This window comes from Hypanus sabinus, chromosome 9 (genome assembly GCF_030144855.1).
Source record: "Hypanus sabinus isolate sHypSab1 chromosome 9, sHypSab1.hap1, whole genome shotgun sequence".
NCBI lineage: Eukaryota > Metazoa > Chordata > Chondrichthyes > Myliobatiformes > Dasyatidae > Hypanus > Hypanus sabinus.
In genome coordinates, this window is record NC_082714.1 from 145,956,556 (window position 1) to 145,969,566 (window position 13,011).

General features: G+C 40.8%; 1 protein-coding gene across 1 annotated transcript in view; it reads right to left on the bottom strand.

Moving 5' to 3' along the window:
- The window catches only part of ntsr1 (neurotensin receptor 1 (high affinity)), a 56,310-nt gene extending 44,871 nt beyond the window's left edge, over positions 1 to 11,439 (bottom strand). Inside the window, exon 1 of the mRNA XM_059981201.1 lies at positions 10,774 to 11,439. Within this exon, the coding sequence (XP_059837184.1) occupies positions 10,774 to 11,439 (666 nt within the window). The remainder of the gene's footprint in view (positions 1 to 10,773) is intronic.
- Between the last annotated feature and the right edge of the window lie 1,572 nt (positions 11,440 to 13,011).

Genomic DNA, 13,011 nt, shown 5'->3' on the forward strand with positions numbered 1-13,011 from the left:
ATTGACTGATTAGATATTTGCGTTAATGAGCAGTTCTACAGGTTTACCTAATAAAGTGGCCACTGAGTGTATTTGTCATTGGCTTGGCAGGATATGGGTAGCTGTCATCCAAAATGGTCAGGGCAGTAGGGCAGAAATTGTTCCCTCCAGCTGTGGCTTGGTAGAGCAGCAATTACCCTGCTTCAAATTGTGATAGGTTGTGATTAATTATGTTGCATCTACCATGGTAGATAAGTACGGCTCTTTCAAAAATGGAAAGTAACGAATTCAGCGGAGTGTTAATATGATTGCTGATTGGTTTGTTATTGTCACATGTACCAAGGTACAGTGAAAAATAGCTTTTTCATGCCATCTGTACAATTCATTCCATCACATTTCTACATTGAGGCAGCGTACATAGAAAAAATAACAGATTGCAGAATAAAGTGTTATGGTTACAGAGAAAATGGAGGCAGACAATATAGGGCAGGGCCTGACAAACTAGATTGTGCAGTGTTGAAGGGATGGGCTGTTGCACACAGCTGTATATAGGTGAATGTACAATTGTACACACCTCTACAGACCTGGTTAGTGATATGCTTTGTAACTCCGGATACCAATCAAAAGAACAACACAGGAGCCTGGATAATGGTCTACTTAGCTGCTCTGTTCTTTTTCTTTAGTGAGGGACTCACATATTGCGTGGTAGTGTAATGACGTATACCATTCACATAATTCTTACATATAACCCACAATGAATTATGGAAACAAAGAATGCTATATTAAACAATATATTTACAACTCCTACTCAATACAGAATGCATCTCAACCCCAATATGTAATGTATCGCTCTGAAGTTACTATACATACATATATACACACACACAGTATACAATATAATACAACCACTATATAGACATCCACAGCACAGTAAATGTTAATTTGTCCCATTCATGCCTAAAGGTTTAATCACCTCAGGACATTTACAGCAGCAGGTGCATAAAAAAAGGTCCAGAGGATCATCAGGGACTCCAGCCACCCCAACCAAAAACCGTTTCAGCTGCTTCTGTCTGACAAACAGTACCACAGCATTAAGGCCAGGACCAACAAGTTCCAGGACAGCTACCTTCACCAGGCCATCAGATTTATCAATACACACTGATCTGATGGCATATCTGATACTAAATAATTATGTACACAGTCTTAGTGTTTGGGCAATATTCTCCCTCATTTCCCTTCCTTGCTGCTTGTACATGGTGAACGAGATGCAGCATAAAGATTTTTACTCCCTAATGTTTTGAGATACATGTAAAAAATAAAATTCTAATTCTAATTCTTAATCTTATGGGATAAAAATTTTTCTGACAAACAGGATCACTTGGCTGGTGAGACATGAGGCTGTAAAACAATCTCAGATTCTGTAGCCTCCTCTGTGGTGGTTGTAGGAGTTGACTCTGGGACTGCAGGGAGTGGTTCTGACAGCTTTGGATGCCTTTCTTCTCTAACAATTGGCTCTGCTCTTCTTAAATGATTGATGAGTCATCTCCAGATAACATGAGATGATCTCTACTGTGTGAGGACAGACTCACAGGCCTTTGTTTTCCTTTGGAAGTCAATAATCAGCTCCTTGGTCCTGCTGACATTGAGCAAGAGGTCGTCGTTGTGGCATCACTCAACCAGATTTCAGTCTCCCTCCTATATGCTGATTTGTCAGCACCTTTGATTCAGCCAACGACAGTGGTGTTTTCAGCAAACTTGAATATGGCATTGGAGCTGCGCTTAGCCACATAGTCTTAAATGTATATTGCAGAGTACTAAGCAGACAGCTTTGTAGTGCACTTATGTTGATAGAGATTGTGGAGGAGATGTTGTTGCCTATCTGATTGGGGTCTGCAAGTGAGGAAACTGAGGATCCAATTACACAAGATATATTGATGCCATCTTGGAGCTTATTGGTTAGTTTTGAGGGGAGGATGGTACTAAATGCTGAGTTGTAGTCAATAAAGTGCATCCCGATGCACGCATCTTTGCTGTCCAGATGTTCCAAGTTGAGTGAAGAACTAATGAGATGGCATCTGTGTGGACCTGTTGCTCCGGCCGGCAAATAGGAACAGATCCAATTGGCTTCTCAGGCAGAAGTTGGTAAGTTTCATCATCAACCTGTCAGAACACTTTGCCACTGTGGATGTTAGTGCTACAAGATGATAGTTATTCAGGCAGATCACCATGTTCTCCTTGGGCACTGGTATAATTGAAGCCTACTTGAAACATGTGGGTACCTCAGACTGCTGAAGCGAGAGGTTAAAGATCTCAGTGAGCACTCCAGCCAGTTGACCAGCACGAGTCTTTAAACCCTGGCTAGGTATCCCATCTGGGCTGGGTGCTTTTGTGGTTTCACTCTTCTGAAGGCTGCTTACACATTAGCTTCAGAGTCTGAAATCGTAGGATCATCGGGTTATGTGGGAGATTGTGATGGCTCCTCCATGTTTTGTCAGCCAAAGTGAGAATAGAATGCATTGAGCTCATCTGGAAGCAAAGCCTTGCAGTCACTTTATTTACTTTTATAAGAGGTGATAGTATTCAAGCACTTCCATGACTGTTGAGCATCCTTTATTGATTCAAGTTTAGTCTGGAATTGCCACTTCAGCCATGACATAGCTTTCCGGAGATTGTATCTGGACCTCTTGTAATTTTCTTGGTTGGTTACCAGACTTGGATGCTTCTTATCTGGCCCTCAGCAGACTGCAGATCTAATGGTTCATTCAGGGCTTCTGATTGAGGAAGACTCTGAAATGGTTTTGTGGGATCACACTCATCTACAACTGTTTGAATAGAGTCTGTGACAACCATGGTGTAATTATTCAGATCCACAGATGAGTCCTTGATCAAGGCCCTGTCCACAGACTCAAAGAAATCCCAAAGCCACTTCTCTGCCTCCAGTGACTACCTCTTTGTTGTCCTAATCTCTGGAACTTTGCTCTTTAGCCTCTATCTGGATGTGGTTAGGAGAAGGACAGCCAAGTGATCCAATTTACCAAAATGCAGACTGGGCATGGAATGGTAGGCACTCCTTACCTTAGTGTGATAGTGGTCTATTGTATTAGAATGTTTGGTGCCGCAGGTTACATGCTGATGGTAACTGGGCAGTGTTTTCTTCAAGCAAGCCTGGTTGAAATCCCTGACTACGATTTGAAATGCATAGGGGTATAATGCTTAATTCACAACCAAGGCAACCTAAGGCTGTGCAGGGTACAGCTTGAAGGTGTCACCACATATGCTCCAGTCTGACACTTGCAGCTTCCTCCTGTGGCTGGGAAAGAGAATCTTTCAGCAGCTCCTCACTGTACTCCGCTGCACAGAAAGCAATATGCTTTTAAACTGGTGGCAAAGCCTTTGAAGGTTTTGAATCTACCCCGAAACCATGAGACTTCACCCTCTTTGTGAAACCACATCAGTTTCCAACATTTGATAATCCCTATAAATAATAGATACGAGTTTGCATCAAACAACTGCTGAAATCTCAGTGACTTTGCTCATAGCATTTCTGCACAGAATTTTGATCTCCTTATCTAAGGAATGATGCAGTTGTCTTGGAGAGAGTGTAGTCAAGATACTTAAATGGGGCATTCAATAAAGGAAGCACTTACTGCATAACTCCTGGAGTTTAAAGAATGAAATAAGATGGTATTGAAATATGTAATGATCCCTGGAATATGTGAATCACTAGAAAGGTCAGTATTAATTGGTCATTCTTAACTTCCACTGAGAAGGCATTTCTTGTGTTGCTGGAACCCATGAGATAAAAATACTCCAGGCTCGAATTATGAAACACTGTTTGTAATAGGTATAATTCACAAGACTATAATTAGTTCAAACATTTTGAAATGAGTTATATTATATCACAAATACAGATCCAGAAGTGGAGAATTAGATATATTAAATATATTGACAAATAATAGAAGAATAAAGTTTAGCATGTAAAATATAATGGAATAAATTAATTATTCTCTCAGCAAACCAGTTTAGTACACTTTAAATTGCAAAAACTATCAGAGTGCATTGCATTCAATCATGGGTTCAGGTTGTGAATATTTATCCCGCTTTAATGCATGTATGTCATTCTAATTTAGTCTTTTAGTCTTATTACAACACATTTATTATACACTTTTATGCAGAAAAGAAGATTTTAAAAAGTAGGATAATAAGATCTCTAAATGCTTTTCTGAAATTCCTGTCAACAAATTGCTTTTGGGAGTCCACCTGATTTTAAAGTAGATACATGCAAGATGTAAGAAACACCACTGTAAATTATATAATCTGATCTGAAGTTGATGATCCAAGAGCTATTCAATATCACGTCCTCACTTACTGTGCCCAAAGAATAAATTAAATGTACACCAACTGAGAGTAGAGAACAGCTCATGGTGAATTCATGGTTAGCCATTACAATAATTAATGATTTAGGCCCAGAAATAAAATTGAGTAATCTTATCATGGAAAGACACATGTGCATATCACTTTCCATAATCTTAGCAATTGTGTTATTCCATTTGTTTTATATGAGTTAGTGATAGCGTTGCAACGTTAGTGACAAGAATGAATAGAAGATTTATAACATTGCTCACAATGTATCGGATTATTGCCTATATGCTGTAGCTTGTGATGATGTACAGCTTGGCAGTACTTTGACAGTACAGTCAGAAATACATAGTGCTCCATGGTTTTGATCTGGGCATTAGGGATTCAGGCAGAGACAGGAAGTAGGGTGCTTAATTAGATTGGTTCTATTGATGGATGAGGATGTGAGCTGTATGTAGGAAGAGTGATTGAAATAAGGAAAGAAATAGAACAACAAAAAGAACCGATCTGACCTTAGATTGATATTTGGATTCAATAGTCATCGATATACAATACAAACAAACAAATACCTGTATTAGGTACCCCTCATGCCTGCTCTTCAATAAGAACACAGCTCAGTTGACTGTAACCTTAACTCTGCATACTTACCTACCCACGATACCATTTTAGGCTTGAATGTATGAGATACATTCTCCCTAAAATTTCTGGCAGACCACCACCCATTGAGAAAGAGAGTTCCAAGACACCCTGACAGGAAAATGCTCACCTTATCATTGAATGATAATTTATTTTTGTTATATTTTTCAATAAAGAGCATCCACAGAGGATGTTTCCTATGGTGGGAGAGTCTAAGACCAGAGGACACAGCTTCAGAATAGAGGGGTGTCCTTTTAGAACAGAGATGAAGAGGTGCTCAGGCAGGTGTGGAGCCCGTCATGATAGATTATTGATTCGTCAGGGCATGAAGGGATATGGAGAGAAGACAGAGATTGGGGCTGAGAGAAAAATGGATCAGCTATGCTGAAATGGAGGAGCAGACTTGATAGGTCAGCTAGCCTAATTCTGTTCCTATATCTTATGGTCTTATGTTCTCGACATCAACGTGTCAAGATGCCTTAGGATCTTATATAGTACAATCAAGTACTTCTCACTCTTTTAAATTGCAGTGGATGCAACCATAGCCTGTCCAACTTATCCATGTTTTAGACCAGTAAATCTGTTCTGAACTGTGACTGATGTATTGACAACATTTTTTTTATATAGCAGCAGTGGTACTAAATGTGGTCTCATCAAGCCTTATGTGCTTCAAATAAGGGTGGCAAATGTTAAGTCACATAGAAACAATCGTGAGCTATCTACTAAGCTCTGCCGAGTGAATCTACTAAACCATTAGCAGACTTTAGATGCTTTTGGCACTGTTGCAAAACACTGAATATCCTACAGTCTTCGTGTACATGACCTCATCTACATAAAATAACCTGAATGAATTTATTTAACATTTCGTTCTCAGATTAAACTCCTTCACATAGCATGCAAATATATTGATTACGATGCCAAATTTCTAGATTAATGATTTAAGGTTCGTATAATAGCAAGTAAGTCTGCAATTATAAAATAGTACTGGAAGAATAGTTCATTTCCAAGTGAATGAAATTATGATATTAATGTAGCTTGAATTCCCGATCAGTGTTTAGAAGTTACACATTTCAGAAATAGTTAGCTTGTTTAAGGAAGTAACTGTTTACTGCAATAAATAATAAAATGATCAAATCACAAACAAGAGAAAATCTGAAGATGCTGGAAATCTGAGCAATGCACACAAGATGCTGGAGGACCCTAAGTCCTGCCAAAGGGTTCGGCCCGAAACGTCGACTGTACTTTTTTCCATAGATGCTGCCTGGCCTGCCGAGTTCCTTCAGCATTTTGTGTGTGTTGCATAAAATAATCAAACACCATCAAGAAAGAAAAGCAGCATATTTGTTAATGAAATCTGGTAGAAAATGAAAATGTGGAACACTAGTTGTATAAAATGAACACAAGGGTTGGGAGCAAGGACTGAGTCAGAAGGTACAATGCATGCTAATTTAGTTACAACAAGTTGGGCAGAGAAGTTTTGGAGATCAAGTGAAAATTGCAGTTACAGTATATTATTATGTAATTGACAATCTGACAATTCAGGCAGTCCCTAATAATTTACGTACTGATGAAATCCTGGTGAGGGGTCTTGGTCTGAAACGTTGAATCGTTATTCCTTTCCAGAAATGCTGCCTGACCTGCTGGGTTCCTCCAGAGCTTTGTGTGTGTTGCATTAAATTCACTTATTTTAATTGAATGAATTGTATGTCATTTGGTTTTGGGACATTACTTTACAAGTGTTGTGAAGCCAAAGGGAAGTCCACTAGAATTAGAGGAAGTACTGAATAAACTCTTCTCGGGCTTCCAGCCGGGTGCAGGTATCAATTTTAACCGTCATTTCGATGACAAACTCTGCCAGCTTCATCAGGGATGATGCCTGGGCATGTCTAATCCAGTGGTATATATATACCCCCGTCATCCGTCCCTCCTGATTGGTTAGTCCACATCCAATCAGGTTTCCATTGTCCCATCTTGTTTACAATCGAATTCATAATTACTGCACAAGCAAGGAAAGCTGTAAACATAACTTAATAAGAGGTATTTTCCAAATTGACATTTTGTAAAATGTTGCTTTGTTGTTAATGAAATCTGATTCTTCAAGTATCTGTGTCCACTAGTATTAACAATAGTCCATCTAACACGAACATTGCTACATACTGTATCAAAGCTACTAGTATTATTAAATAATACTTTTAGAAATTAAAAACCTGTGCACGGTCAGACTTAAAGAATCATTCTCTCTTCAAGAACACAAGAGTCCTGCTAATGCTGTAAATCTTGGGTCAGGAACATCTCTGGTGAGGAATAAACAGTTGACATTTCAGGCTAAGACGCGATAAGGTTTTATTTGGCATTTGTTTCTCTCCATAGATGCTTCCTGACCAGCTGAGCCCTCCCTTCAAGAGCTGTCTACTTCAATGTATACCCCATGAACTTCTCTTGCACTTTGCCATGGTGTAATTTGACTTCTTGTATGGAGTTGCAATTTCCCATCACAAGGTTGATCATATGGATTAGATATTCTGAAGCTCGACTATTTTCCCTCTGTGTTTAAAGAGTATAAAACTCAATGGGCTTTCATTTCAGGGGCATAGTTCCGAGAAATTCTTCCAAATGCATCTGCTTGCTGTGCTGAATTAACAGCTTTTACAGCTTCAGTTTGCAGGTGGCTCATTGAAAGTCACAAGAATACAGTTGATTTGCGTGAGATGAAAGTATTTGCACCAAACCTTCCTTTAGTTTGCTAGTTCACCTGTTACCACAAACAGATGTTGGCTTTGCCCTAAGATATGAATGGTATAAGATATTAAAAGACTTGGACAAACAAATTCCTTTAACTTAAGTGTGATAGTACAAAATAAACCTGCTCCCAAGCTCTGTGCGAACATCTCTTGGGTTATTAAGAAAGATATAACATCAGATATAGTTCTGCATCACAGAACAAAAAGTGGAAAAGTTTCAAGCCTCCACACTCTTGGGTCACTGACAGATACTGATCTTACAGAGGTCTGAAACAACCAACTATCCATCAAGCTTGCCCATGTTGCAAGCTCCTACATCTCACCCATAATCAGAGAATCGCAGAGGAGAGATAAATAAAGGTCATTTTAGGGAAAAATGCTTCAAAATTATTTTTCATTCTCCTAAACAATCAACCAAACACTCAGTAAACCATAGTGGCTTATAACATCAATAGATCTCCCAAAGTCTGTCTCTCTCAAGAATTCTGTCTTCTCTGTAGAAGCACTTCACATAACAATTTAGTCTCATGTCATTCTTTGATGGTCTGCTCTGGAGAATGATGATTCTAACTGTGCATTCTCACTTCTAACCTGGACCCTTGCCATCTAACTTTACATTCATGCCGTGCTCTTGAAGATATGACTTTATTCTTATTTTGCATATAGAGTTACAACATGGTAACAGGTCGTTCTGGCCCAATGAGTCCAGGCCACCCAACTACACCCATGGGGTCAATTAACCTACGAATCTTCAGAATGTGGGAGGATATCACAGCACCCGGAGTTTATAGGGAGAGCATACAAACTCCTTACAGAAAGTGGTGGAATTGAATGTGGTTTGCTGTCTCTCTAACAACATTACACTAACTGCTACATTACCATGCCGCCCTGTATTATGCTTTTTTCTTCACTTTTCCTTTATTATTTTGAGACTAAATTGTTTCCAATGACAAATGAAATTTTCTGATAAGACCAGGTGACCATGGGGATAAACTATAAATGAGTGGATAGGAGTAGCGGAGCTGCTCTCACTTTCCAACGTATTGAAATCATCAACAAATGATGTAATTTCACAATATTTTCTTGTGAGATTAAAGTATAGAACTTAAGCTTTTTGTTCTCTGTAACTGAAAACCTACAAAAAATTCAGTGCCGTGCTTTAAGCTCCACATACAAAATATATTCCGAAACAGCGTATTTTATTTATCATTATTATTTCTTTTTTCCCTTTCTGTTTGTACCTGCACAGTGGTTGATACAGTCTTTCATTGATTTTATTATGGTTATTGGATTTATTGAGTATGCCTGCAAGAAAATGAATCTCAAGTTTGTATTTGGTGGCATACATGTACTTTGATAATAAATTTACTTTGAAGTTTAAAGAGGGGGTAATGGGGGGGGGGAGTTCAAATGAAATGTGAGAGTCAAGTTTTTACACAGTGTGGTGGGTGCCTTGAATGTGTTGCCTGGGGTGATGGTGGAGGCAGATACATTAGGAACTTTAAAGGAGACATTGAGCTATATACATGAATGTGAGGTAAATGAAAAGATATGAATATTACGTACATAGAAGAGATTAATTTAGTTGACCATTTGATTACTAATTACTAATTTAATTTGTTCAGCACAACATTTTAACCAAGAATATCTTGACACTCTTCAACCATATGTCATAACAATAAATTTCTCAACATATACCAGTGATAACAAACCTGATTATAATTCTGAAAAAATCCATTAACCCTTGCAGTTCATCTTATTATAGAAACGCGCACAATTTGTTTACCATCTCTGTCTAGGTGGTAATCCTGTTAAAATGGATTGTCTGCCTGTTACTGAAGTCCCCAAAATTTCATTCCATTTTATGCTTAAGCAACAAAGATCAAAGACCTAGCGACTTTGGAGATACAATGGAGAAACACTCTTTAGTTATTCATGAAACCTCTGTACACATACACCTATTCTAATCTTCATAATTAGTGATGGAGCTATAATGTTGAAGAGACACTGAAGAATTAGAAAGTTCTATTATTTAAACTTTCAATTTCAATACAGGAAAGCCAACTTAAATAATGGCTATCGAACAATATCATTTTTATGAATATATCTTGATTGGTTCTTTATAGAAAATAAAAGGACCCATGATTTGATGCATAATTCTCACAACTACAGTTGTAACCTGTTATATTATTTATTCCACCTACCCAAGCAACTTCATTATAAACAGGATAAAACACTATCAGTGATTAATTTTAACCCTGAACAAACAAGGCAATTCCAATCTTGTTCTAATTGGTTTTATGTTGTGTTATACAGACATCGATCGGCTCTATTTTTAGCAGAAAAATAGTGAATTATTCTCTGCATTAACAACAGGATGGAGGGATCATTTGTACAAGTCTAGGGAAAGTCATGTCTAGAGTTCTACTCACCCTACTCTAAACGTCAACAACATTTGCAAAGCGCGAATATCAGATAGAGCTGGTGGCTGCTTTCAGAAGGAAGCTGTTCCCATTAGCTGATGGGTTTGAGGAAGTCAAACACTTCTTCTGCAGCGCACTTCTGAGCGGGAACTCGCCTATTGGGAGTTTGATGGAAACCGAATCAATCAGGGCCTTCAAAGGGGGACAGGACAGACACAATAAGATGCAGAGATAAGTGGAAAACACAGGGATGGGGCTGAACGGTCTCTTCCCGAACCTTCGTAATTCTACACTGCATCCTTTACGGGTCCAAAAGAAGCGTCGCTCTGCAGCCTCATTTACCTCGCGCTTCTGATCTCCCTTTGCATGCCCTCGCCACTCTTGCGCCCCACACTGCGCTTGTAACTCTGTTTATTCCACAATAGTAACTCGCTTATCATGCCCGCCTCCTACTCGCACCGACAACAATCCTTCTTCAACACCAGACCCAACACTCTGAACGCTGCCGCTTGTCCCCGCGTTCAGCGTCGATGCGAAAACTCATGAAAGAGTAACGCGTGCGAAACTAACTTCAAGGCTATGTCTGTCGGCAACACCGAACGGATTGGAGAGACCATCCCGTCCCGACTATTTACCTGAATGACGGTTTTGACGGTCATTTCATCCACGATGGTGGTGCAGATCAAGTCATCCGGATCGGGGACAGGGTTGGCATACTTCTGCCCCATGGTGAAGATCATTGGGGTGGCGAGCAGGAAGGACAGCACCCAAATGAGGGAGATGAGCTTCTTGGTGCGGCTGCTGGACATCAGGGTCTTGGCTTTGAACGGGTGACAGATGGCCATGTAGCGCTCGACGCTGAGGCTGCCGATGTTGAGTGCCGTGGCGTAGGTGCAAGCATCCCGGAGAAAGTAATAACCCCGGCACACGGCGTCACCGAAAGCCCAGGGGTGGTGCACCCAGATGAAGTTGTAGAGCTCGATGGGCATACAGAGCAGGAGAATGAGGAGGTCGGACAGGGCTAGGTTGGCGAGGTGATAGTTCACGGTTCCCTGCAGGTGTTGCAGTGTCTTCTTCTTCACCAGGGTGTACATGGTGATGAAGTTACCGAACGAGCCCAGCACGAAGAGCCCGATGTAGATCAGGGTGACCACCGCTTTGGAATAAATATCCGTGTTCACGTCCAGGTCGCTCTCTCCGGCGTCCCGGAGCCCACTGCTGCCGTTGCTGGGCGGACTGGGGTCCGGTTGGACCCTGTCCCCATCGCGCCCCTCCAGGCTGGAGTTCAACGCCAGACTCATTCCTTTGCAGATGATGTTCTGATTCACAGCGCCGCGGATTGGGGGGTGTGGGGGGGGGGGGCAAATCTTCCGGTCAGATTGCAGGCTTTGGAGTGATTCCAGCCGAGGGGAGCAGTAGCTGTCGCCGAAGCAACCAGCGGCTTTTTATTCCTGAGTTACACCACTCCCCCACACGAAGACCCGGCCCCGGGACAGTGACGCGAGGGGCGGGAGGACCGGGACAGATCCTGGGCACTTTGGAAAGATGGTTGTTTTTTTTTCGCCCTCTCTTTAGCTACCCATGGACTGAATTATTTGAGAGTTCATCATGATGTCGGTGTCCGATTAAGATAAAAGAGTCGAACTTTTCCTAGTTCTGATCAAACACCATTCTCCCCGTGTCACGCTTCGTATGATGTCCCCACCGATGCGAATTTCCAGGCTTTCAGGACCACCGAAGGGCCGAATCTTGAGCTACACTATTCTACATTCCTTGTTCTACCACACAAAGTTATAGACCTTATAGGCTAGAAAATCATGCGAAGCATCTTCACAGCCATTCTCTTCTCCCCAGGACAGAGGAATCTAAAGCTGAAGGGCTCCGGTTTAAAGTGAAAGGGGAAAGAGTTAAAAAGGAACGGAGGGGGAACTTTTTCCACACAGTCGAATTTGAGAGATCTGCCAGAGGAAGTGGTTGAGGCGGGTACCATTGCAATATTTACAATGGATTTGGACAGTTACATGGATAGGAAAGGTTAAGAGGGATATGGGACAAATCTAAGGAAAAGAGACGATTTGGTCGGCATGGAAGAGTTGGATCGAAGGGGCTATTTCATCTAAGACTCTAATTCAATTTCACTCATCCCATCATTGAACTGTTCCCAAAAACAATGGGCTCACTTTCAATGACTCTTCATCTCATTTTCCCGACATTTATTGCATATTTATTTCTTATTTTGTCATTATTATTTATTTTTGTATCTGCACATTTTGTTGTCATTTTGCACTTTGTCGATCTGTCCTGTTAGGTGCGGTCTTTCATTGACACTTTAGAGTTTTTCTGTACTTCCTGGGTATGCCCACAACTTACAGACCTTATGGGGGTGTATATGGTGACGTATATGTACGTTGATAATAAACTTTGAACTTTTAAAACTTTGAATTCCAATCTACAAAGAACCCGGCTCACTCAGAAACGTCACCTAGACTTTTCTGATTCAGATTCAGAATTAGTTATTGCACGCACGGAGAAAGAAAGAGTGAAATACGTTGTTTGCTCTAACAACCAGAACACCTATAGAGGCGCTGGGGCAGCCCGCAAGTGCCTCGACACATCCCGGCGCCAATTTAGCATGCCAACGATGCTCGGCAGAACAACACAGAACACCACAAAGCAGAAGACAACAAACAACAAAACAGGACAGTGAGACAGGCCACTTTCCCTCCCTCCCAACCACCCGCACGCACAGCAGTCCTCTAACCCCAGGACAGATCCCCGGATCTCCAGTCTCCAGGGTTTGGCCATCGGAATTCGACTTCTGGACTTCAGAATGATTTCCGCATGAGTTTTCGATCATTTGACTTTGCTTGATC